The sequence below is a fragment of the Neomonachus schauinslandi genome, chromosome 6 (genome assembly GCF_002201575.2).
Source record: "Neomonachus schauinslandi chromosome 6, ASM220157v2, whole genome shotgun sequence".
NCBI lineage: Eukaryota > Metazoa > Chordata > Mammalia > Carnivora > Phocidae > Neomonachus > Neomonachus schauinslandi.
The window spans coordinates 7,177,569-7,205,171 of NC_058408.1; the positions used below are offsets into that span (position 1 = coordinate 7,177,569).

A 27,603-nucleotide genomic window follows, 5' to 3' on the forward strand; every position below is an offset into this window, starting at 1 on the left:
ATGGAAACTTTGTCTTTCCCCAGATATAATGTGGCTGAGATTGTGATTCATATTCGCAACAAAATCTTAACAGGAGCTGATGGTAAAAACCTCTCCAAGAATGATCTTTATCCAAATCCAAAGGTACAATGTGATTGTGTTTCCATGTGGTTGATGGTATTTAAAAAGAAATGAAACTACTTGGCCTATAGTATTTGCAAAAGGGCATGTACCCTACTACTTGATGTGGGCCAATCATTTTAATCCAGAAGCAATCTCTCACCAAGTGTAATTTTAAAATAATGTTAAGTTTATATGTGAGGTGACATCTACATTTCCATTAGGAATTCAATTCCTTAATATGGTTGTTTCCTTAAAAAAAAACACTTCTAAATCATAGACTTATTAAAGTATATTAAATTTTTTTTATTATTGTAGTGGTGGTCTGAGTGTATCATTTATTGGTAGGGCTTGAAGGAACCTATTGCAAGTGGTTTCCAACCATAAAAAGTGCTTAGAAACAATTCTCTTTGGAAACTTACGGATTAATTTTCTTGCATTATGCCCCAAGGGGGGGATTGACTTGTTTTGACAGGCTTTGTTCTTATTTCTTTAGTTATTAAATGCAAAAATGAACTATTTATGTGTCATAGAAAATCCCAAAGTCTCCTTCCATTTTCCTGCATTGGTCTTGAAGTAATAACATAATAAAACCTGGTTTAGTGATGTAGAACTCAAACTTCTTGATCTCAGTCCCTTTGTAATTCTTTAAAATGGAAGGAATAATCTCAGAATGAATGAACTTGTATATGGGTCAGAACAGGTTCTACAGGCCAGTATTTGGTAGCTGCTGAATTAAAAGATAAAACTTTTGAAAATTCCATGCTACTCTATTAAATTTATACCCCCAGGATAATAGTGTTCACTTAAACTTTAACCTCTCAGGAAACCTTAACATCTGAAGTGTGAAAAAAGTTTGCCCATGGTTTTTAAAAAAAAAAAAAAAAAAAAAAACACCCTCAGCGTGCCATTATGTTTGCCCCATGCCTGCAGTCTATTTTGAAAGACTAACCCGTCTTCCCTAATGTGGATGGATTGCTTGGATTGGATTCTGTATATAAGCTTGAACAACTGATCTTATTGACCACTTATTATATCTGAGCAAACTGATAAGTATATATGTGTTTTAAGATTTGGAAAAATTAAGAAATATTTCAAGAGAAATAGAGTAACTTTGTTACTCTTCTCTTTGCATCCATTGTCTACAATATCAGATGATGGTGATTCAGCTGTCGAGTCATGCATCAGAGTATTAAAAGTTGTTTTTCTGTTGTAGCCTGAAGTCTTGCACATGATCTACATGAGAGCCTTACAAATAGTATATGGAATTCGACTGGAGCATTTTTACATGGTGGGTTTAAGATGAGGCAAAATTACTTTCTTTTGCTGCATTTCCCTTGTTCATATTGCATACTGGTTTCAGGATAGGAAGCTCTTGACTTTATTTTTAACAAAATCAAAGGTTTATATAAAATTAATGTCACTGGCAAAAGAATCTTAGGTATAATAGTGGCTTATATTGATAGCTTTAGTAAGACAACAGTAGTAAAAGACTTAAATGACAGAAATTATTGGTGCTGTGTAGTTATTCACAGATTTACAGGTTTGTCTTCAGAGGCTAATGAGCAACAGCACAGTCTTCACACATACTCTCTCTTCTGAGAAAAGACTCCCAAATTAGAGTATGTGATGTACACTAAGATTGAAAACAATTGAAATAAGGCATCTGAGCTTTTAGCAAATTAGGTATTGCTAGTAGGAAAAGTCATTTTTCTTAATTTTGTTGTTGCTGTTAAATCCTCAGGGCATGATCTGAAGTTTTACTAAAAATGTACTATCTTTAGAATCTCACCAATATGATTACATATTGTTTAAAAATCAAAGGCTTTGCCACATATTTGCTATGAAACCTTGCTAAGGCTTACTTTCTTTGTGTATACAATAGGGATAGCACACTGTTTTAGGGTAGTTATGAAAATTAAAGAAGAATACATGTAAAATGCTGAGCATAGCTCCTGATTTAGTAAATGCTGACTTGATCCCTTCATTCATTCATTTAAAAAATCTTTACTGAGGACCTGCTGTGAACCTAGCATTATTAGTAACAACTCTAGTTTTGTGCCAGGATCGTTATTGTTTACTAAGTTTTAAACATTTAATGATAATAAGGTTATTTTGATCTTAATTTATGATTAACAGGGGGCACGAGGTTGGCTCAATGGAGCGTATGACTCTTGACCTAGGGGTCATGAATTCAAGCCCCACATTGGGTATGGAGCCTACTTAAAAAAAAAAAGTTATTTTGAGGTTGAAGACTTTTCTCATTTTGTCTAATCAATGTGTAACTTAGATTTTGTGATATATTACATTTAGATGCCAGTGAACTCAGAAGTCATGTATCCACATATCATGGAAGGCTTCTTACCGGTCAGCAATTTATTTATTCATCTGTGAGTAAAGTGGTTTTATTTTCTGAGACTACATACATTTATTTTTTCATTACCTTAAGCTTTCTTTTTTTTTTTTTTTTTTGAGATTTTATTATTTGTGTGTGAGAGAGGAGAGAGCATGAGAGGGGAGAGCTCAGAGGGAGAAGCAGACCCCCGCCAAGCAGGGAGCCGGATGCAGGACTCGATTCTGGGATTCCAGGATCATGGCCTGAGCCGAAGGCAGCTGCTTAACCAACTGAGCCACCCAGGCGCCTGCATTAAGCTTTCTTAATGACAGGATTTTCTTGGAGAATTTCTATCATCTCCCTCTCCACTCCATCAGTACATTGAAAATTGTAGACTTCTTCAAATAGAACTAACTGCTTCCCTCTGTGGCACTATCAATTCTGCTTTCAGTGGGGTTTTAAGATGTTGTGAATCTAAAATTGTTTGGAGGTTTTGAGTTTTTAAAGAGTCCTAGTACCTCCAAAAGTGTGTGTTGTTTATTAGAATTTATAACTTTACCTTGGTATTGCTTGAATACTTGTGTAGTGTACAGAAAACATAGATTTCTGTGCTACAGGATTATGCGTGGTAGTTGACTTCTGACTTGGTCTTTGGACATTGAGAAACATATCCAGAAATCTCTTGGAAAATAAAATGTTTATATTGTATGGTTTATATATAACTTAAAATATTCTTTCTCCACTTCATCTTTAAGGGATTCATTTCTGCCCATCTGTCGGGTGAATGACTTTGAGATTGCTGATATTCTATATCCAAGTAAGTGAGAATTTAAAACAATTTTTAATGTCTGACTTTAATATTTTACTTCTCTGTCAATAAGTGTAAAAATAAAAACTACAGATAATTGGTTTTAGAAAGTTTATCCCATTTTTAAGGATGAATTTTTTTATATCCTTTTACTGGAATTGTTTTCCTTTGTAGGTCCATAGGAAAGCTGTTTTTCTGATCCATTTTTCTTAACTCCTTACATTTAAAAGATATCCTGTAAATTTGAAAACACGGATATGAGTAATATACAAGCTGTGGTACTGCATAGTGGATTCATCACACCAATTTTCTCAAATGTAGCAATTACTTTTTACTATGAAGAAAATATCTTTTAGCACTGATAAGAATAGTCTTGATGTTATATTAACATGTCAATTTCTCTTAACTTTATTTAAATGTCCCTTAATTCATTTGACTCTGATATTTATGCATCGAATTATTTTATGTTGCAAGAGATTCAATGTGCTATTTAAAAATGTTTTTTTCCTCTTTCTTTTCTACCTTTTTGTTTTGTTATTGGTCTGTAATTTACACAAAATAAAAATTCACCAATTTTAAATGTATAACTAGAATTTTAACAAAGGTACATAGTTGTATAACCACCGCCATGATCATGTATGGAAATTTCGGTAGCCCTACAAAAGTTGCCTCGGGTCCCCTTGAAGTTGATTACTTCTGACCGACCCCTCTTCCCTGGCAACCACTGATTTGCTTTCTGTCACTGTAGTTTCTTGACTTGTCTGATATTTGATATAAATGAAATAATAGTCTGTATTCTTTTGTGTCTGGTGTCTTTAACTTAGCAGAATGCTTTTGAGATTCATCCATGTTAGTTACATTTATTAGTTCTTTGTTTCTTTTTATTTTGGAATAGTAGTCTATTGTAAATATAAACTGCAATATATTTACCCAGTGACCAGCTGATAGACATTTGGATGTTTACAGTTTTGGGCCATTATCAGCAAGGCTGCTCTGAACGTAGGTTACAAGTCTTCGTAAGGTCATGTGTTTTCATTTCTCTGGGTAAACACCTAGCAGTAGAAATGCTGGTTCAGGTGTTAAGTACACACTTAAAGTTTTAAGAAACTGCCGAACTGTTTTCTAATGTGGCGGCATCATAACCATCAACAGCATCTGTAGTTTCAATTGCTTCATTTCCTCCCCTGGACTTGATATTGGAAATTTTTAATCTTAGCCCTTCTAGTGACTATATAGCTGTATCTCATGGTTTTAATTTTCATTTCCCTAATGACTAATAGCAGCATATTTTCATATGCTTATTTGCTGTCCATATATCTTCTTCGGTGGAGTGTCTTTTTGAATAATTTTTTTACGTAATCTCTGCACCCAATGTGGGGCTCAAACCCACAATCCCGAGATTAAGAGTCACATGTTCCACCAACTGAGGCAGCCAGGCGCCCCTGTCTTTTTTTTTTTTTTTTTTAATTGTTTGTCTTATTATTGAATTGTAAGTCTTCTTCAGATATTATAAAAACACATAGCTTATCAGATATGTATTATGCAAATATTTTCTCCCAATCCATTACTTGACTTTTTAGTATTATAACTGTCTTTTGAAGAGCAAAATATATTTCCATTTTGAAGATTCTAATTTATCAATTTTTTTTCATAAAAATGATTCATAAAACCATTTTTTTGTGTGTACTATTAAGAAATTTTGGTTTCAGAGATGCTAAGATTTTACTCGTATATTTTAAGCACATTATAGTTTTATTTATTAGTTATTTATTTATGAGAGAAAGAGAGAGAGAGCCAGAGTGTGCATGTGAAGGGGGAAAGAGAGGGAGGGAGGGAGAATCTCCTCCTCGGGGTTCTGTGGGTTAGATCTCAGAGCCCTGAGATCATGACCTGAGCCAAAATCAAGTGTTGAACGCTTAACTGACTGAGCCACCCAGGCACTCCAAGCATATTATGGTTCTAGCTTTTGTTATTTAATGCTTGAATTTTTATACATGATGTAAGGTCAGGGTCAAAGTTCAGGTTTTTTCTTTTTTGCATATAGTTATCAAATTATTTCAGCACCACTTATTGAAAAGATTCTTCTTTGTTTTTAAAGATTTATTTATTTGACAGACAGAGAGAGACAGCGAGAGAGGGAACACAAGCAGGGGAGTGGGAGAGGGAGAAGCAGGCTTCCTGCTGAGCAGGGAGCCCAACGCAGGGCTCGATCCCAGACCCTGGGATCATGACCTGAGCCGAAGGCAGACGCTTAACGACTGAGCCACCCAGGTGCCCCAGAAAAGATTATTCTTTTCCCATTGAATTACCTTGGCACTTCTTGTCAAAAATCAATTGACCAACCACCACATACCTATTAGAATAGCACAAATCCAGAACACTGATAATATCAAATGCTGGTGGTTTATTGCCAACGCCCCTGAGTGAGCTTTGGTGTTTCCCCTTTTCAGGGAATTTATCCACTTCATTTAAGCTGGAAAATTTATTAACATAAAGTTGTTCATAATTTTCCTGTATCATTTTTAACAGTCTTTGGGGTCAGTAGTGATGTCCCCTCTCTCATTCTGACATTTGTCATTTTTCACTCTTGTCGTTTTCCTGGACCAGTCTGGCCAGAGGCTTATCAATTTTGTTTATCTTTTCAAAAAACCAGCTTTTGGTTTCATTGATTTTTCTGTATTTTATTTATGTTTTTGTTCTATTGGTTTCTGTACTTATTGTTATTCCTTCTTTTTTTCCATACGTAGTTTGGATTTGCTGTTTTTTTTCCCGTATTTTTTTTTTTAAGGTAGAAGGTGAGGACGTTAATTTGAGACCTTTCTTCTTTCCTGATATACGTGTTTAGTGCTATAAATTTTCCTTTCGTCCTGCTTTAGCTGCATACCACAAACTGATGACAGATGTGTCTTCCGCGTGTGTGTGTGCATATGCACACCTGCCTTTGGATTATAAATCTAAGCTTGTCTTCAGCAGAGTCGTCCTGTGGTCTTCTGCTGCTGGGGTTGAGGCCACATCCCTCCTGGGGATACTTTCTGCTTTTGGCAGTTGTTCCTGGGTTATCATTGGCTAAAGATCACTTTTTAATTCCAAATTTCGGAGTTCTTGGACCACATATACAGTTTAATTCAAACTAAAAATCCTTATGGCAGTAGGTTCAAGCTTTGGAATTCTCAGAGATCCTTTGCTCCCCAGAGACAAGGCTAGGAGACACTAGGAGCTTTGTCATTTCCCTCACTGGCATGAGAGATTTTTCTTGCCCCAATCTACCTCTTCACTAAGGATGCAGCCTTCCTAGAGTCCCCCATCTGCTAGGGTGCTCAGCGCCAAGCCCCTAAGGCATCAGCAACGATTCCTACATAAAAGTTAATAATCCAAACCACTTGCTTACTTAGCCTGGACTTATTTTCTTTTGGTTCTCCCCCAGTCTAGTTGCTTGTAAGACTTTCTCCTTATCACAGGTTTTTAGCAGTTTTATTATAATGTGCTTTTGGGGGATTTTCTTTCCGTTTGTTGTTGTGTTCCTCTCCCCCTGCCCACTCCCACTAAGACTCACTCATCTCCTTGACTATGTCTATAGTGTCCATCAAATTTAGAAAATATTTAGATATTTTATACAAGTTTTTTCTGCCAGTCTCTTTTGTGGGACTCCAATTACACATTTGTTATGCTACCTTGATGTTGTCCCTCAGCACATAGGTGTTTTATCCATTTTTTCTCTCTGGCCTTTTAGATAGCTTTTATTGTTGTGTCTTCATTGTCCCTAATGCATTCATCTGTCGGGTCGATCTGCTATTAATCCCACCTAGTGTATTTATTTTTGCAGATATTTTATTTTTTAAGTACAAAAGTTTGATTTGGGTCTTTTTAAAAAATCTTCCCCTTCTCTTTTAATGCTGATGCATTGCTCTGTCTTCCTGAACAAACAGAATATATTTATAGAATATATTTATAGAGGCTGTCAGGAAGATAGAGTTTAGTTGGGAAAGGCCAAGGCCTCTAGAACTCATAAATTCTAGTTGCCTTGACCTCTCCAAACTCGAAACTTGATCTTTGTGACTCAGCAAAACCCGCGAGTTGTTTGTGTTCTCCCGCCTTGCAGTACAGCCTGAAAACGCCCAAGTACTGGGCTGGTGCATTAATAGGGTTCACCTCATTTGTTTCTCTTAGGGATGGCTGTCCTGTATTGCCTGTTGTCTGGTGTCTAAAATTGGTTGCCTTGTATATTTTATCTGGTTTTCTAGTTTAAAATGGGAGAGTAAATCTGTTCCTTACTATTCTCTCTTGACCAAAAATGATTTACTTTTTTTTTTTAAGTTATTAATGCAAAGATAATTCTGATCTTTATATTAGAGCACATTTTTTGCGCTTTGGTTCATTATAGCATGCATGTAGTTTTATTCTATGTGCTATGAGCAGAGTATATTGTGGGAGAGAATGAATTTTTATTTTTACATTTGTTTCAAAGATTTACTTAAGGAGTCTTGCTTTCTATTTTAGAGGCAAAACGGACAAGTCGGTTTTTAAGTGGCATTATCAACTTCATTCACTTCAGAGAAGCATGCCGTGAGACATATATGGAATTTCTTTGGCAATATGTAAGATTTAAACATATTTTTGAGTCACGTAGCAGATCAGTAATATCACTTATAAAGTGCTGATCTGTTTTGAAATAGTTGTCACAGATACCTAATTGTCAGATGGCTGTTAGAATCAAATTTATTTTAATATTTATGTAAGTTGCAGATTTTCATTACTGGAAAGCATGTATCAGAATGAGATTTTCTTCACTATTGGATAACATTAGGGAAAGGCTGGGTTTTTTGTTCTAATCTTACAGCTGAGGCTCCTTTTCCTATATTAGGAAATGTAAGGGAAGAGAAATAGTGACGAATTCACATTTTTTTCCTTTGGAGTTTAATAGATAGTGCAGTGTTCTTTATTTAATTGAGATATTTGAGGTTTATGTTTGCTTTCTAAAAAATGGCCTAAAATGATGTTTTATCATGCTTGCCCAACAGTGCATTATAAGATCCAGTCCAAGTAAATCACTTTAACAGATGGAAACTCATTTCATCAACAATTTAGAGAATTTGGAAAGATTATGGGTCATTCATGTGATTTGTTTCCATCTGTCCTCAGTTTTGGGTTATCATATTCTTAGAAAAGTGCCAGAGTAACACCAGATAATTAGAACTTCAGCTCCAGCAACACTGAGCTGTATAGATAGAAGCTTCCTTGCACAAATCATGTCAAGCTTATACTTCCCAAACATCACACACTCTCCAAAACTTCACGTAGATTTGCTAATATACACACAGAAACATACAATTTTGCTTGGCTGATTTCTCCTCATTTTTTAAGACATAGCTCAGACATTTTTACAAAGCGCCCTGTGATGCTCCTCCCCAGCCATTACCCAGGTTGGGCTGGATGTCATTATTTTTAGTCCTGTAGCAAGTTGTTTGTAGACTTACATGCGTGTATCTGACCCTTCAAGGAGAATGAGCTACTTAAGTCCCAACTATAACTACTTCTTCTTGGGTATTATTCTTGGCACTTAGCACAGTGCCTGACTATGGTAAGAACTCAGCATTTATGCGTGAATAAGTAAATTCCTAATTCACTCATCATGAATGCCTGTTCTCTCTTAAAAATGTCTTATTTCTGATAGTGAAAGCTGAGGAGTAAGCATTTTGCAGTGTGTACCGGTAGATGTTTTTTTTTTAAACACATCACTGTTTGTGTTGAAAAGCACTAATATGAAAATTGCTTTAATAGAAATCATCTCTGGACAAAATGCACCAGTTAAATACTGCTCACCAGGAAGCGTTAATGAAATTGGAGAGACTTGAGTAAGTAGGAGATTTACAAATAAAATAAATGTAATTTCAAGATGCAGAATGAATCATGAGTAGTATTTGACAACCCTGCAGTCTACCTCAAGTCTCCTTCACCTTCCTCACTAAATAGCAGACTATTTAAGTTTACCTGTTCCAAAAAAAGAAAAACTCGTTCTCCTCCTTTCTAACTCTTAGTACATAATATATTCTTTTACCTTATTCTTGTTAGTGAATTAGCCTGAGATGTTTAAAGCTATTAACTTGCCTCCTAAATTATGTCTGGAAGTATTTATCTTGTATAGGTGAGTAGTAACTAAGTGGACTCTCTTTCTTCCTTAAAGCCAGTTAATTCTGTTAAGAGAGCTTTGTTTTGTTTTGCCTCATCGGTCACATTGGAGAGTCATTCGGGAGTTAGAGTTCTTGGCCAGATAGATCGATTTTGAGCAGAAAGATTTCCTATCCCTTCTCATTTCTTGATGGCTTTGAGTTTCTTTGTTTCACAGGAGAGCTTTCCTAACCTGCCCTGGTATAGACTGTCTTAGAGACAGCAATAGGCTGCAAAGACTGCGAATAGGAGGCAGATACTAAAATTTCACAGGTAAATTTAGTGCAAACTAAGTTAAGAGATAAATGACAAACTGGGGGCGGGTATCTGCAGCCTACCCAGCAGAGCAGCACCGTCCCTAGTAAGAAAACCTGTGTAATATTCCTAAAATACGAAGAACTCCTACAAACCAAGGGCAAAAGGATAATAGGAAAATGGGCAAAGGCCAAGAACAGGGGATTTACAGAGGAATAAATACAAATAGCTAATTAACTATGTGAAGATTATTAAACTCACTAGCAGTCAGGGAAATGATCATTAAAACCATAATTCTGTACCATGTCTCAAAAGCAGAAGTTGAGAATGGTGCACATGGCAGAGACTTTTACATGGGCAGGTGCTGTTAGGAAGGACAGGCAGAGCAAAGGGAATGGATGATCCAGGGGAGGGAGGCGAGGAGAGGAGCCAGGCAGGAGCCGGCACTGAACAGGGAAGGGAATGTTGCGCTTCTTGTATTAGGAGCTGAGTTAGAAAAGGCAGGTACGAATGCAGATGAGTCCATACGCAGGTTCGGTGGTGGAAGGCTGAGGAGCCCATCTGATCTTTATTTTCTGTGTTGTAGAGTCCAGGTCATCTATTTTAAATCTCTGTCACATGGAAGGATGAGAATTCAGAAACACGAAAGCAGATAGTTTTTTTGTTTTGTTTTGTTTTTTTCCATTTGAGTCATTTGAGGACAGAGACTATTTTGGCCTTGCAAAGTTAAGAACTTGATATATGTTATTTTCATCTATTTTGCTGTGTTTAGTTCTGTTCCAGTTGAAGAACAAGCAGAGTTCAAACAGCTTTCAGATGATATTCAGGAGCTGCAGCAGTCACTGAATCAAGAGTTTCGTCAAAAAACGGTATCAGCTGTGTTGACCTTAAAAATTAAACAGCCAGTTATCTTATCAGCAAAAATGGGTTTATTTGGGAATAGCAGAGAATTGCAATTTGGTACAAGTAAACTGCAGCAAAAACCATAGGCTCGTCCAACAAACAAAGGAGAGAAATGTTATTTTATGGAGAAGAAGGAGGAGGTTGGGAGGGGTTGTTTGGAATCAGAGTCCTTGGAAGAAAAGCAAGAGTCTAAACACAGAGTTTGATTCATTATATGACAAAAAATTCTTCTTTTTGGGCACTTTGGTTTTGTTTTTGCTCACAGCTAGGGAATAAAAGCAGAAAGCACGGCAAAGTAATTGCTATGCAGGAACTTTGAGAACGCTAAGAGAACCACCTTTCTTGGGCTCAGAAAAGACTAATCTAGCACGAGGGTGGTGATGGTTTCTCATTCGGGGAGTTGCAGGGGAAGAGGCTTTCCTGTAGAGACTCAGTGGACCTCTTGCCCTGGTGGGGGGCCTAGCTGATGAGGCTTCTTGGAGTTAACACGGCTTCATGGGGGGTGAGAGCTCCCCCTCCTGGCCTCCCGACTCCATGTGAGCGAGGTTTCATTTTATTTTCACAGTTCACATAAATTAAAAACAACTTTGTTTTTTTTTTCTTTTGGCTGTGGAGGACGTAAGAGCACGTTACTTTCAGTTACAAAAGATCTAGGGTATATTGCTGTGCCCATTTGTGCTCCTTATAATGGATATATACTTCTGTCAACCATGGTTATCAATTTGTGTTCTAGTCAATTCTTGTTGACTAGAATTTTTTAGGATTTGCCTTTTTCTAAACTTGCTGTTCCCAGACTGTACGGAGGCACCCTGGACTTCAGGGGCTTTGGGATATTTTAAAATTTTATGGGAAACAGTGATTGTTAGCACCTCTTGTACCCTGCTTGAACTCCTAGCTCAAGGCACATTGCCTTCCATTCATATCTTTGTGAGCCTGGGTTCTGGCATTTGTCGTGGTGAAAAACCAATACTACGTGAACAACCTCACAAAACAGGAAATGAGAATGTCTGTGTCCAATCTGATTCCAACGTGTGTGAATTTGTGCAGGGTCCAATAGGTACACACATCCAATTTGGAAGTAGTTGTGGCTATTTAAGAATAAAATAGACATTATTTTTTTCCAATTGGTATGCATAATTTTTTCAAAGGGCTACTAAGTTCTTAGGATGTAAATACTTATGCAGTTATTTGGACTCTCCTACTTAGTAAAGAAACCGTTAGGTATTTCTTCTGGCCTGGGGGCATCGTAAACAGAGGAAGTTTGAGAATATCTGGTCTAATCCATTTAACTTCTCTCCTTCCTTACCTTTATTTTATGAGAACGCACTGAGTGGCTAAATTTAAATCTGTTTTGAATCATCACAGAAAACAGTTTATTGGCGTTTTTCCTTAGATAGTGCTCCAGGACGGAAATTCCCAAAAGAAGTCTGATATTTCAGAGAAAACCAAGCGTTTGGTAAGTGTCTTTGCATATAGCCAGCATTTAAGGTTTGGATATTTTGTATGGAGGAGTATTTTAACTGTGTGCATTGTTACAGTAAATGTTTCTCCCTTTTTCCTTAAAATGAAACTAGTTTAACTTTTTTCAGTTTAAATATAATAGCTGACTACCTTTTTTTTTTTTTTTTTTTAAATGGAAACATGGAAATGTGTGAGGAGAGTGAAAATCACCCAGTGGCTCACCACACAGTCTGATGCGTGCATAGACGATATTTCTCTATGCGGAGAGCCATGTGTAATGTTACCTCAGAGCTGTGAGACTCTTCATGCCACAAACCTGCCTTTTTTCACTGAACAAAAGAGTATGAATACTTACCAGGCCACCGTAGAGCCTCATTATCTTAACGGCTGCTTATGGTTGTACGTCACACTGATGTAGATCCTTCTGGTGTCCTGTTGGTGGACATTCACTGGCTTCTAATGTTTCTGCTACTAGACAGCAGTGTGTGTATGCTGCACACCCACTCACGTACTCACACACCGAGATCTGTGTACCAGGCTGCTTTTCATCTTAGACCAGATTCCTACTTGTAGGATTTCTGGGTTAAAGGGAATGCACATTTAAAACTGACCCACCTTGCCAAACTGGCTTCTAAAAAGATACCCATTTGCATTCCTACCAATAGAATATGAAAGTGTTCTTTTCCCTACTGTCTTGCCAAAATGGGAGGTTTTTAGTTTGCTTTCTCTGTCTTTGTCGCTTTTATAGGAAAAAAACACCTCATTTTCATTTTGATTTTTTTGATTCTTAGTGATTTTGACATCCTCTTCAATGGTTTGTTGTTATGTCTTATTTTGTAAACTATGTGTGTTCCTGGCTTCTTTCGTTTTTTTTTAAAGAAACTTTATGAGTTAGGGCTATTAACTTGTCTTTTAAATTGGTGATTTTTTTCCATTAGAAGGCTTATGTTTTTAATGTAAATTTATAGACATTGCCTTTATGGTTTGTGGGCTTAGTTCTATACATAGAAAACCCTGTCCCATTTCTCATGTTTTTAATCCCAGGTTGTCTCATTGTACTTTTATGGCTTCTCTATTAACACGCTATATAGAACCACCTGAAATTTACTTTGGTGTAATAGATTCTATATTTTTCTGTCACTCTTTTTATTAGCAAGTGCTTTCTTCTGAGTAGTATTGCCTGGTTATTTTATTATTCATTTTTTTCTGTCCCATTTAAATCTATCTTAAAACAAAATCGTTTTGTAATTATAGTATCGGGTTTAGGCTTCTTATAAAGGGAAGAAATGCGATGAAAAGTCAACGTCAGTCATAAGGAGGTTGGGCTCTGGTTTTGTAGAGCATGCGAGAGTAGAGTAGACAGTGTGACCGTTTGCTAGAATAACAGACATATGGTGTCAAACATTCAATTTTGGGCTCTGAGTTGATCAAAATGTAAGATCATTTGTGGTTCTTTTTAGTTGAAAGTAATTTGTAGACAAATTACAGAAGCCATCCAGTAATACATTCCTGTTATAAAATACTCAAATGACATGCCTCTGTGTGTGTGTGTGTGTGTGTGAGAGAGACAGAGAGTCAGACACAGAAGGCCCTCTTCTCTGGGCCTGTTTCCCCTACAGGTTGCTCCTTCCCATTCCTTTCCATGACGTTGCATGCGCTTACGTAGACACATACAGTTATCTATTGCCGTTTCATTATTCAGTGTTCCTAGAAATGGGCCTATGTTGTTTGTTGATCTATAATTGTTTCTTTCACTTAATATTTCTTGGAGATCTTCCTATATCGATACATAGAGAGTATCTCAAAACAATGTAAACATAATTTATCAACTAATACTTGGGGAGGGTGTTCATATGAATATTTTTTATCTTTATATAATTTTAGACTTGCAGAAAAGTTTTCACAAAAATCTCCGATGCCCTTCACCTCAATTCCACAAATGGTTTGAAATTCAGGAGAGGAAGGAAATTTGTTTTAATTCAGCAGGCATGTATTGAGCGCCTGCTCAGTGCTATGGCTTTGTCTGTGTTCTGGGAGAACAAAGATAACTTCTCACAACCCCAAGCTGCTCAGTCAAATTCAGCCACACAGATTAAGTACATAATTATAGCATTGCATGTACAATGATTGTACTGTTTATAGAAGGAATGCAGGGGAAGTGGGAGCAGGATTTCCAAGGATTAATGAAACTCAGAGGCGGTATAGGGGTGGGATGATGGTATTCAGGAGGACCGTACTGATCAAAGAGACATCACTTGCATATGTTCAAACCTAGGACTGGTATTAGCAGGCTGTAGGTATGGTGGGGCACTGGCAGCAGGGGACCTTGCAAGGACAGGAGAAGTACACAGTGAAGGACCTTGAATGTCCTGCTTTTAGGGGCTTGGTCTTTGGCCCATAGACAAAAGGGAGCAAATAAGCAGGTGATCATAATTTAATTGTTCCCCCACTACAAAGAGCCCAGACCCAATTTCTTTGTTCTTTTCCATTATTGTAATGGTAAGTTAACAATTTTATTACTGTATCTAATATATAAATATGTTTTCTCAACAGAATGAACTAAAATTGTCAGTAGTTTCTTTGAAAGAAGTACAAGAGAGTTTGAAAACAAAAATTGTGGATTCTCCAGAGAAGCTAAAGAATTATAAAGAAAAAATGAAAGATACAGTCCAGAAACTTAAAAATTCCAGGGTGAATTTCCTTTTTTTTTATTTTAATGCTTTTCTATATATTTTTTTCTTTTTAGCAACTTTTGTTTAATTGTGGGTTCATTTTGTGATTTCCAGTTTATCTACACTTCTTTTCCTCTTAAGCTTTTTGCCCTTGTCTCTGATATGTTGCTCTCCTCTAAAGTAGGTGTAGGGAAAAGAAGTATAATTTCAAGACATTTGTTCAATGATGCAACAAAGTTTTGAGACTTTACCCTGTGTGAGCAGAACAGAAATTCTCTGTCCTCCTGAGACTTACTTTATATGATGGAGAAAAGTATTAAGTTTATAATCAGTGATATAATTACAGGTTATATATTATGAATACGTATAGGGTGTGCACATGTTGGGGTAGGAAGTACATGGGAAATCCCTGTACCTTCTGCGCAGTTCTGCTGTGAACCTAACACTGCTCTAAAAATATTTTTTTAAGAAACACCAAAAAGACAAACAAAAAATAGTATAGGGTTCTTTGAAATAATGAGGGTAGCCTAATTTAAATTTTGGAAATCTGGGGTGGAGAGGGGAAGGAAGTAGAAATTGATGCTGACATCTGAAGAATAAACCGTGGTTATCCTACTAAATTTGTACATGGAAGACCATTGGAGGCAGAGGGAACAGCATATGCAAATTCTTTGAGGTAGAAGGAAGCGAGGTATGTTCCAGGAACAAAGCCTCATGCATAAGAAGGGGAGTGGCATGAGGTGACCATAGGAAAATCAGGGAGCTGGATTTTACTTTAGGGGCAAGGGTACACCACTGATTAGTTTAAAGGGGGATGTTGGAACATGATGTAATTTATGTTTAACAAGATGATGGGTTGTTGTGGGAGATGGATGGAGGCACGGTGTGACAGAAGTAGAAGGGGGCAGACAAGTTAGCATCCTTTGTGGGGCAGAGCTTTTAAACCATCAATTAACAGAACGTTTCTGGTTTACCTCTGAATTTGCTATTCTAGTCATTCCTGATAATTAAGAATTATCACCTGGGAATAGACAATGATTACGAGAACAGAAATGAGAGCCAAAAACTAGATCTGAGTATTTATGAGAAAAGTGTGGTTTATTTAATAAAAAACAGTTCTGGTTCAGTTGGTTGTTCACATAGAAGAAAAGGGAGCTGGGTCTATACCTTGCACCATTTACAAAAATAAATTCTATGTGGACTAAAACTTCAACAATTTTAGAAATTTTAGGAGAACATTTGTATAATCTTGAACCGGGATAGATTTTTTTTTTTTTTTAATTAAGTTAGAGAAAAGGAGACCTATGGATCATGTTTATAATGCATATGAGAGGTAAAGGGCTTATATCCATAACATGCAAAGATGCAGAGTGGTTACAGATTGGTAAGAAAAAAGACAACAAAAATGAGTAATGATATGATTAAGCATTTCACTGAAGACAAAATCCAATTGGTTAAGGTGGTTGGAGGGATAGGCTAGTGGGGAGAAGAAAAGTAAGTCCGTATTGTTACATGTTCATTTTCTAATTTTAGAAGAGGAATTAATCTTTTAAAAAGAATCAGCTGTAGAAATAGTTATTATACAGATGAATAGGAAGATCATAATTGGTAATACAATTTGCCCAGGAGTAATTAGGAGCAGTTTGAATATTAGCAGACGCAAACTCTTTTCAAATCATCATGAATAACCTTTGGAAGGTACTTCAGTGAGTGATTTAGTAAAATTGTGGCAGTTTTCCTTTGTGTAAGGATATTTGGCAATTAAGAAGCATAATTATATGTACTTAGACACATGTCAGTAACAGCGCTTTCTTACTGACCTAGAAACTTAATTGTTCTCTGCTCTTAAGCTTTCAGTATTAAGTGCAGAAATTATTTAAGAGCAAACAAATTGACAGTACTGCAGTTTCATAAAGGAGACTATCAAACTGGTTTTTATGTTTTCTTTCTTTGAAAGCAAGAAGTGATGGAAAAGTATGAAATCTATAGAGACTCCGTTGACTGCTTGCCTTCATGTCAGCTGGAGGTACAGTTATATCAGAAGAAAATACAGGACCTGGCAGATAACAGGGAAAAATTAACCAGCATCTTAAAAGAGGTTTGTATTGTGTGGAATTTTAATGTTTTTATTATGGAATAGTTTACTATAGTTCCTTGGCTTTGCTTTTTTTTTTTTTTTTTTTTTTTTAAAATTTTTTTTTTTTTTTTTGAGAAAGAGAGAATGAGAGACAGAGAGCATGAGAGGGAGGAAGGTCAGAGGGAGAAGCAGACTCCCCGCCGAGCAGGGAGCCCGATGCGGGACCCGATCCCGGGACTCCAGGATCACGACCTGAGCCGAAGGCAGTGGCCCAACCAACTGAGCCACCCAGGCGCCCCCTCCTTGGCTTTGCTTTTACTTTGTGTTACTATTTTTCCTAAAGAAAGGCAGGATCATTCTAGAGTATAATAGATGTGGCAGTGTTCGCTGAGCAATACAACAGTTTTCTTCTTAAACACAGCAGTGGTAAGACCTCTGTTAGCCTTCAGATGAAATGATTAATTAACATGGCACGTTGCTGTGTATATTTTGGAGGAAAGTAATGGAATTTTAAACCTGTTCTAACAGTTGGAAATGATCTCACCAGTAAGCCCAAAGTCCCAACTTACGGTCTCACATCGTACCTGCGATTTAAGTTTATGCCCTTAGTGCCTGCCCTGAAGATGGAGAGTGAATGCCAACATTAATTTTCCCAGGCTAGAAGCTTGAAAATCCTTTTTTACTTCTTAACTTGATCATAGTAAGACACGCTGTCCCCAGGATCACTAACACTGCATTTGATAAAGGATTTCTTTTTTTTGAGGGAAGTAGGGGTTAGAAGGCGAGGTGACCTGAGGTATTCTATCCCAACCATACACTCCCTTGTCTGCCATCCAGAGTCAGCAAAAGAAGGTTGAGGTTCACTGCTTTTAATGGTTCTAGGGTTTCCCCTTTTCTCTTTATTCCTCCTACTTTAATACAGACCCAAACCCCCTTCATGTAGCCCTGCCCAGGGTCCTGTTCCTTCCCAGCGTCCCCAGTGCCTTGCTGTGGTCCCCTCCCAACACTTTGCCGCCTTCTGCTCAGCTTTAGGCCTGAAACAGTTTTATCTCATCTTCAAATTGTATCTTCTTATAGCTCATCCCAGGAAATAGATGTTTGTTTTGTTTATAAATCCTAATTGGTTGACTCGACTTTAAGTACTTCCTGTCGACTATAGAGCCTGAACTTGGAGGACCAAATTGAGAGTGATGAGTCAGAGTTGAAGAAATTGAAGACGGAAGAAAATTCCTTCAAAAGACTAATGATTGTGAAGAAGGAAAAACTCGCCACGGCGCAATTCAAAATAAATAAGAAGCACGAGGATGTCAAGCAGTACAAACGCACAGTGATTGAGTACGAACTTGTTTTCAGTTTAATGTGTTAGAAAATAATTGGGAAAAGCTAGTCCATTTTTCCCCCTAAGATCCCGAAACTCCTATAATTTCAACAGGGTATTCCACCTTTGGGTGAATAAAAAAAGATGAATTAATTATGAATTTTATAATGCTGGGTCTAGATTTAGAGCTGTTTTAGGTCCTAGTTTTTTCCCTTTCCAGATATCACGCTTCCACATCCTTTGCAGGATTCTCCAAAAGGGTTCGGTGCCCCTGCCCATTTCAGTGCACTCAGAGGAGTGGGCTAGGGCTACATCAGATGAGTCACCTGGTCCATCTTATGGTCCAGCTGGGCTCCGGCATTGTAGCATCCATGTTTTGAGAAGAGGTCCTATTTATTTATTTATTTTTAAAATCCAGATAAGAAGTAATATTTCACTAAGGGTTTTATGGCCGTTAGCCAGCATGCTGGGGTGTTCCCGTGGTAGAGCCTTCTTCCTGTCAGTTCTCAGAATATATTTTTAGAATACACCCCCAGATACGTCTATGAGATGTCCTTGTTTCAGTCTGCACGTGGTGAAAATTTCCTTTGTTCTTCCTCATGCGGATGAAGACAAAGGGCAGAACAGGCGGATTTTGCATTTGCTGCCAAACTGCCTTGCAGAAAAGTTGTCCCGAGTCACGTTCCTCCCAGTAGTACGTATGTGAGCACAGCTGGGGCAGTCACCTTAGTCTCTGGCGTAAATAACAGCCCTCGGCTCCAGCACCCTCTGGGGTTTGCAGCTCTTTGCTTGTATGTCCCGAGAAGCGGTTTAGGTTTGTCAAATATACGTGATCTCTTTGGAATCAAAATTAGAGTTTCATGTTTTCCTTTTCAGATGCTTGAGCGGAATTAAAATTTAGCTGTTTTCCTTTAGAGATTGCAATAAAGTTCAGGAAAAAAGAGGAGCTGTCTACGAGCGAGTAACCACAATTAATCAAGAAATCCAGAAAATCAAATTCGGAATTCAGCAACTGAAAGATGCCACTGAGAGGGAGAGGCTGAAGTCTCAGGTGAGTGGGTGCCCACAGGTGCCTTTTTAATGGTCTCACCAGCTCACTGTGGCGACTCTGCCACCCTCACGTTCAGGATATTGCTGGCTCTCTGAAGTAGAGATTGATCCCCAGTTCCTTGGTTCTGATTCCATTTACGGCCCCTTTTCCATTACCACTGTTTGTTTGGATTTATGCCTCCTTCGTACATTTTTTCCCCCCATGTCCTTTCCCCTGACCTAGCCGAGCATTCGTGCTCTGCTTTAAGAGTGCATGCTCCATAAAGGTTCTGAAATTTTTTTTTAAATTAATTTATTTTTTAACTTAAATTCAATTAATGTATAATGTATTACTGGTTTCAGAGGTAGAGGTCAGTGATTCAGCAGTCCTATATAATACCCAGTGCTCATTCTGAACTTTTTTGATAGATGAACTTGGATAGTGATTTTAAGTAATGTCCTTTAAAAAGTTTCTGCATTTTTCCGTCCTTATAAAAGGGTCTCAGAAGTATTTCTAGGGGTTCCTGAGTGGCTCAGTCGGTTAAGTGTCTGCCTTCGGCTCAGGTCATGATCCAGGGTCCTGGGATCAGAGCCTGCTTCTCCCTCTCCCACTCTCCCTGCTTGTGTTCCCTCTCTCTGACAAATAAATAAATAAAATATTAAAAAAAAAATATTTCTCACCATCAGTGTTAAATGTGTTTGAGCTATTACCTGAAACAGAATAGCTGAGGGTGGTCCCTATGTGATGAGAATTTTCATGATATCTTGATCATAATTGCCTAACGTTACTTGCTGCTTCTATTCTTGGCTTGTTTCAGTGTATTTATTTTATCGTTTCATAAACAGTTCTAAGTTTAATGAGGACAGACATCGTCTACATTTTTGTCCTTCCAAAATGTCAGTACAGCGCCACACATTAACTGTTTACCTCTTTCTGTCCTTTTCTTAACTGCCAGTGTCTCCAAGAAGTCGTTTACTCCTGATACATGTATTATACCTCATTTTCTCTTAACTTTTGAAATTTGACCTGTATCTTCCAGATTGCCCCAAAATGCTCTACTAGAAATCACTAAAAACAACTTTTTATCGTGTAAAATCCCATGGCCTCTTTCTTTTTTCCCCTCATTCTTTTTCACCTTCACTTTATTGACATATTGGATCCAGGTTTCCTAAAACTCTGATACCTGAGAAATATTTAAATACTTGCTGTCTCTACCTTCCACCACCCACATCCAATTTGCAAGGAGTCCTAAAACTAAAAGCCACTGCAGACAATCCCCTCACCCGTTCTCAGGAACCTGTATCCTCTTGAAAGATGGCATCGCTACCCGTGCACATGGAAGCATGCGTAGACGTACTCCAAGTGCTGTCTCAAGGTTGCTGGGAAGGGAGGAAGGAAGGACGGTCGGAACGAAGGAAAAGAAAAGAGAATGGCCATCTTCCCTACTGTGGTCGGCCCAGTCTGCTGTCCTGACTTTCTGTGTTCTTCCCTTTCTTTCCACATTTCAACTGCTTCTCTTTCTCCTGCCCCTGAACAAGATATTCACCAACGCCCAGCTCTCTGTTTCTCTCTAGAATGCAGGTTAGAAAGATCGTAGGAGATATTTAATCCTACTTCTTAATCAGGGCGATCAATCAGTGAATATATATATATTTTTTTAAGATTTTATTTTTTGACAGAGACAGCGAGAGAGGGAACACAAGCAGGGGGAGTGGGAGAGGGAGAAACAGGCTTCCTGTGGAGCAGGGAGCCCGATGCGGGGCTCGATCCCAGGACCCTGGGACCATGACCTGAGCCAAAGGCAGACGCCCAACGACTGAGCCACCCAGGCGCCCCAATCAGTGAATATTTATTTGTTATCACATGGTCAGGCCCAGTTAGCGAACCAGCTACTATGTGCCTCAGCACTTCCAGCCCATCAGTCGTAAAGGTGCCCCTTCCGGCCTCACGTCACTGTGTTTAGTGTCTGTCTCGCCAAGAACATGTTGTTTCTCAACAGTAGCAATCATGTATTTTCTACCTTAGTATGTCCTGTCAAAGCATGCCTGGAATGGCACCTTATATGTAGTAGTTTTTTATCAATATTTGTAAACTTGGATGGTCATCTGGCATGGTGTTTCTTAAAACCAGCTGCGTATTAGAATTCAAAAATGAACAAACAACCCCCCCCCCCAAATGTCCTGAATTAGAATCATCAGCAACGGGGTTCATGAACTGGAATTTTTTACTGTGACTTTTCAGAACCATTGATAGGTTCTGCTTCATTGTTTTCAATATCATCGAGCTCAACCACCCAGGCTGTTCTGCTAGGACCGCTTTAGTGGTTAAAATGTTAATTCGAATTTAAAATATAATTTCTGTACTCAAGTGAACCAAGATCTCTCTGGAACAAATCTGTATCATCCTCTGCTTAATATCACTTCAGACATTTGAGGATAATGATCATGGGTTCCTCCAGCCTTCTCATCTGGGTTAATGAGCCCCAGTTTTCCAGCCATTCTTTATATAGCTTAATTTTCAGATTCATTACTATCCTGTTTACTGTCTTCTCCCCTCTGTTTCCTGTTTGTCATTATTCTGTGTAACATGTAGGACCCAGGACTAAACATAGCCTTCCAGATAATGCTGGGACCAGTCCCAAAGCACAATGCTTCTGTTACTGAAGTGTAATACTGGCTTGGATTTTTAGCAGCAGCATCTCGCCCTTAGCTCATATGGAGCTGCTGATCAATTAAATGACCCCTATCCGTTCCGCATGTAGTTCTGCCTAGTTAAATTGCTTCCCCGTACATGAATGCAACCATTTCATGGGACTTTTAAGTCAGAATTTTACTAGTATTTCGTTAAGGCTTCCATCTATTTACTTCTATGCAGATGTCAAAGTATCAAGGTCATTTTAAATCTTTGTATCATTCACATTTATTTCATGGCTTAGCACCACCTGCACATTTGATCAACATGCATATTCTCCAAAATAAAAATGTTGAGTAGAATTGGGCCCTTTGCTACAGTAGATATTTCTTCCTTCAGAGTGGCATAGAGCCACTGAGCAGAACTTTGGATACAGTTGTTGAAGTTGCTAAGTTGTAGCTTTTCCCAGTCTGCATTGTGATACCCATGTGTCCTGAGCAGCATGGGAGAGTCTAAATCCTATGGCGAATCATGATGCATTTTTCCAAAGAGCTCCTTTTAGCTTCCTTCATAATCACCCTCCATGAGAAGGAAAAGACAGGCTACAGTTGCCCATTTGTTCTGGGTGCAGTTTCTCTGAGATCGTAATGATCTTCACATCCCTTTTTTCATTAAATATTCTTTCCCAGAGATCCTTATCTCTGCTGCTTTCAGTTAACACCTTTATTTAGATCGGTTTCTAAACCGGTGTCCTGTTCTGTCCAGTCACCCCATCCCTGCTCCTTAGTGGAGCTGCCTCCGGATGTTTTCAGTGGGCTCGCTCATCACAACAAGAATAACATTTATAGAATGATTTCTAGCAGCTTCCAGCATCTCTCCTCCTCACTGTCTCTCTCCTTCCCCTCTGCCTCTCTCTCTTTCCCTTTTACTCCATTTCTTCACAAATTTCTTCTTATGCTTTGATGGCATCATCATTTTTCCATCGCAAGGAGTTGAAATTTTGGACTTTCTGTAGATAATCCTGACATCCAGACAAGCACCTGGTTAGTGTTCAGATTTTTTTAAATGTCATTGATACTGTTCATCACAACCCCTTTCTGTTCTGCTTCTGTCACCTAATTTTGTAATGCTCATGGATTGTGGCAAAAACCTGCTAAATTTCTTCCTTGACTTGAGATTCTCTGCATCAGATCTACCCTGAATACTAAGTACTGCCAAATTTATCCTGCTAAACTATCCCTGTTGCTATACTTTCCTGCTTAAAACGGAAGCTCCCGGTTTCCCTGTGGTGCATTCACTCAGTCCCTTGTTCACCTATGGCCTGTGCATCTTCTGGGCGCCAGGGGCGCCACCTGACTTGGAGTCAGTAGTGAATAAGGAAGACATGATTCCTGCCTTCTAGAGCTTTTAAAGCTTTAGATCTAAGCTAATCATTTCAGTTATTTACAATTTACTAGAAAGTATAGTCTCTGATTCCTGTGACATATCTTCGATCTCTCTCTCTCAGCTAATCATTTCAGTTATTTACAATTTACTAGAAAGTATAGTCTCTGATTCCTGTGACATATCTTCGATCTCTCTCTCTCAAATACTACTATAATGCTTTTAGTTGATTCTAGATAATCTGGATTTGTGCTGTCCAGTGGGGTAGCTACTGGCAACATATGGCTATTTATATTTACATTTAAATTAATTATAATGAAATAATATTTAAAATTTAAAATATTTAAAATATAGTATAAAACTTAGCCATCCTGTAAGCGCTTGGTGTCCAGTCTGGTCTGGATTATATGTTCCTTCAGGGTAGAAAGCACATCTGCATTTTCTAGTGTACTTATGCACAGTGCTACTTCTACAAGGTACTCAATAATGTATTTTGTTGATGAAATGTACTTGTTGGTTATGTGTTACAATTAAATATGTACTTGTTGGGTAATGATTGGCTGTGAAACCCCATGTATATTATATACAATTGAACCTTGAACAACCCAGGGACTCAGGGTGCCAACTGCATGCAGTTGAAAATCCACATGTAACTTCTTACTTGCTAAAACCTTAACTACTAATAGCCTGCTGTTGACTAATAGCCTACTGGTAAGATAAACAGCCAATTAACACGTGTTCTGTATGCTATATATATTGTGTACTGTATTCTTACATTATGTAGGCCAGAGAAAAGAAAATGTTAGGAAGAAAATCATGAGGAAGAGAAAATACATTTATAATCCCATACTGTATAAAAATCTGTGTATAAGTGGACCCGTGCAGTTCAAACCCATGTTGCTCAAGGGTCAACTGTCCTCTGCAATTTATCTGATGTAAAAGTGAGACAGTTCCCTGGACCAGTGCCGGCCAGTAGAACTTTCTGCAGTGATGGGGATGCTCTTCTGTCCTGTTCCGTACAGTAGCCACTGGGTCCCTGTGTCTGGGCAGCAGCTGAGGAGCCCGGAGGTATTTAAATGTCAGTTTTCTAGCCACAGGCACCTGGTGGTTACCACAGAGACACCACAGAACCAGACTGAATTTAAAAATATTTCACCTTAGTGAAGTCATCACTGTAAGATGTACTTATTTTGTGGATTAGATGTGGATTAATAATCTAAAGTTATTTTGTGGATTAGATGTGGATTAATAATCTAAAGTTTATAATATAATATAATAAATCTAAATAATCTAAAGTTCCACTTGGATACAGAATTTAATTGGAAACTGAAATAGCATTTGTGAGGGCTGTGCTTGTTGCCATTAACATCCTCTGAGGGTTGCCTTGTTACTTCAAATGTGTGCTTGCTGCCTTCTGTTGATGTGCCCTGGAGTGGGCTTTTTTTTTTTTTTTTTTTTTTTAAGTAGGCTCCATATCCGGCGTGGAGCCCAACATGGGGCTCGAACTCATGACCCTGAGATCAAGACCTGAGCTGAGATCAAGAGTCGGATGCTCAACCCCCACCCCGAGCCACCCAGGCACCCCTGGAATGGGCTTTAACATGTCATATATCGTGGCTCAACCTGCGGGGTTTGGTTCCTCCATGAGAGTATCTTTGTTCTTGGAAGGAAATGGTTTCTTTAGGTGTGTTGAAGTGGTTGGTTCAGATATTTAGATTGTGTATCTTTATTTAACCACACTTAGTCTTAATAGTTTCTTATGAGTACTGTCTTTCTACCAAATTTATTCAGCTTCCTTTTTAGTAAGAATAAATATACACTCCTATGGAACTAGGAAGTTAAATTGATCTATAGCTGCTGAATGTGCTGAGTTTTTTTTTTTTTTTAATGGTGTTTACACAAGCTAGCAACTAATTTCACCTTGTTTTTCCTCTAAGATTGAAGAAATAAAGCTTTCAAAAATGTTTATTTTCTTAATGATTCGTATTCCATCATAGTTGTAGTAATTTGATGCCCAATTAGATCTTAGAAATCTAAATAGACTCTTCTATTTTTGTATTAGGATTTAATAAATATCTGTGTTTGGATTTTTGGAAAGTGTTTAGCCTTAAGCATCTGTTTATATTCACTGAATCTTGAGCAATAGTTCTCAAATTTGCATAGATGACAGAGTCTGGAAATAGTTTCATTCTTTTATGAAACACTATGAATTGTAATATATTAAATTATAATCCGTATAGTTTGTTCAAAATCAGATAGTATCTACACTAAAATTTAAACTAAGGTAAGTAGTACCAAACTATAGGTTTAAGAAAAATTTAATGGCAGGGATGATTAAAATTGAGAACATCTGTACCCATTTACTACTTCTTCCTCCCACTGGAAGAGAACTGCTGTTTTATTTCAGTGATGAAAAACCATCAACTTAGAATACCACTTCTTGTGTCTGGATTTGAGAATTGTTTTGTTCAAGAAAAATGAATAATACAAGGATCAAAATTGCACTGGATGAGTGTGAGTGTTTGCAGGCCAACTGGCTTCTTTTATTATTTTATCCCATCTATAAACATTGTTCTCTCATTTTTTTCTTAATTCTTAGCACATCCACATAGGTTTATATGAAAACTTATTATTGCTTATAGTAGAATTACCTGATAAGTTTATTAAAGTGTCTCTAACATGTGTATTTTTCAGTCGTACAGATGACTTATGAAATCTGTTGACCTGGGCGCCTGGGTGGCTCAGTTGGTTAAGCAACTGCCTTCGGCTCAGGTCATGATTCTGGAGTCCCGGGATCGAGTCCCACATCGGGCTCCCTGCTCAGTGGGGGGTCTGCTTCTCCCTCTGACCCTTCCCCTCTCACGCTGTCTCCCATTCTCTCTCTCAGATAAATAAGTAAAAAATCTTTAAAAAAAAAAAAATCTGTTGACCTATCTTTCATTGGTGATTGGAGCCAGACACAGAGGGTCTAGTTGTCCCGAGTAACCCAGGGACTTGCCTGGAGATGAAAAGCTCCAAAGTAAAAGCTTTTCCTTAACAATTACAAATACATTCTTCATATCTTCAAATCCAAGTCTTTGTTACATGTCTCTCTGCTCTGTTCTTTCTAAGCAGCAGACCTCTTTGATGTGTCTGTTCCGCCTAAAGAAGGAATTTTTTAAAACGAGTAGGTCCATGTGTGTGTGCATGGGTGTGCGCATGAGATCATTTAGGCTTTAAAATGTTATTAATAAATATTAACGAGATGGTTAGAATTCTTGTAACTCTTATCAGTTTAGGTTGATGCACGGGATAATTCTTACTCCATTTCATTTTCCGCTTAGGAAATATTTCTGAGTTTGAAAGCTGCTTTGGAGAAATACCATGAAGGCATTGAAAAGGCCACAGAGGACGCTGGTGCTCAGTTAGAGCAGAAGACAGGTGAACTGAAGAAGAGGATGTTCAGAACGTCGACCTGATGGACACAGTCACTTGGCTTCCTGTAAACAGCTCACTGCCTTCATTTTACCTTTGGAAAGAGAACAGTTAAATTGAAGTCAACAGAAGTATCAGAAGCAACACATAATGTTCTATATCCTCTCATAGGTTGTTACTTTGTAAGATAATGCATTTAACGTAAACGTTTATTAACTTATAATTCAAATAACTTGTGTAGTGATTCATGTCTCTGCCCCTTGAAAGTAGTTGGAATAAAACCAAAATAGGTGCATTTGAAAGATGTAATTTTTCTATTGTTTTCCCGGCTGTTGGTGCTTTGTTTGTGGACATCCGGGGGTGTAGTATTTCTGATCATTGTGGTTGGGATCTCATTTGATCCTCACTTGGGCAACTCTGGATGCATTTTTTTTTTTTTTTTAAGATTTTATTTATTTATTTGACAGAGAGAGACACAGTGAGAGAGGGAGCAGAGGGAGAGGCAGAAGGAGAAGCAGACTCCCTGCTGAGCAGGGAGCCCAATGCGGGGCTCGATCCCAGGACCGTGGGATCACGACCTGAGCTGAAGGCAGACACTTAACAACTAAGCCACCCAGGCGCCCCTGGGTGCATATTTTTATTACTGCTTTATGGGTGAAGTAACCATGAGGGTCCTGAGATTAAACAGCTGAGCCAGAATTTGGGCTGTGCTCTGTATGGTGCTGGAGCCTGGAATGTTCCCCCTATACCACACTTTCTAATGTAATCATTTGAAAGAAAGTTTGAGTGTGGGCTTCTGCCCTTGATCCTCAGCCTCTTACTCCTGTTTGAAAACTTGTATCTACACCCACAGCTCCAATCACAATCGAGACATCCATGCAACTTTTACTGCATTATGTACATTTAATTACATTTTGCTTATTTCTCCTGAATTTCACACTTGCATGTCCAATAGTCAGTAGATGTTTTTAACCTTTTGGCATTCTGGCCGAGCCTAATGGACCCACTCAAAATAATGTTTTTCGTGCATGAAATAAAAGACAGGATTGCAA

General features: G+C 38.1%; 1 protein-coding gene across 1 annotated transcript; it reads left to right on the top strand.

The window, feature by feature from the left end:
• Window positions 1-26,855, top strand: NUF2 (NUF2 component of NDC80 kinetochore complex). Its single transcript, XM_044916301.1, has 13 exons — window positions 1-123; window positions 1,316-1,390; window positions 2,413-2,489; window positions 3,190-3,251; window positions 7,740-7,837; window positions 9,021-9,094; window positions 10,435-10,531; window positions 11,959-12,021; window positions 14,580-14,717; window positions 16,656-16,796; window positions 17,935-18,110; window positions 19,009-19,144; window positions 26,461-26,855. Exons 1-13 carry the CDS (start codon window positions 1-3, stop codon window positions 26,593-26,595), a joined length of 1,395 nt encoding a protein of 464 aa, XP_044772236.1. The 3' UTR covers window positions 26,596-26,855.
• Window positions 26,856-27,603: the final 748 nt, after the last annotated feature.

Excerpts from the sequence above, each read along its gene's own strand:
- NUF2 (XM_044916301.1), top strand. The coding sequence starts at position 1 with ATGGAAACTTTGTCTTTCCCCAGATATAATGTGGCTGAGATTGTGATT. Across the intron at positions 2,490-3,189 it reads AGCAATTTATTTATTCATCT|GGATTCATTTCTGCCCATCT; the intron begins GTGAGTAAAGTG and ends TTCATCTTTAAG. Across the intron at positions 18,111-19,008 it reads TACAAACGCACAGTGATTGA|AGATTGCAATAAAGTTCAGG; the intron begins GTACGAACTTGT and ends GTTTTCCTTTAG.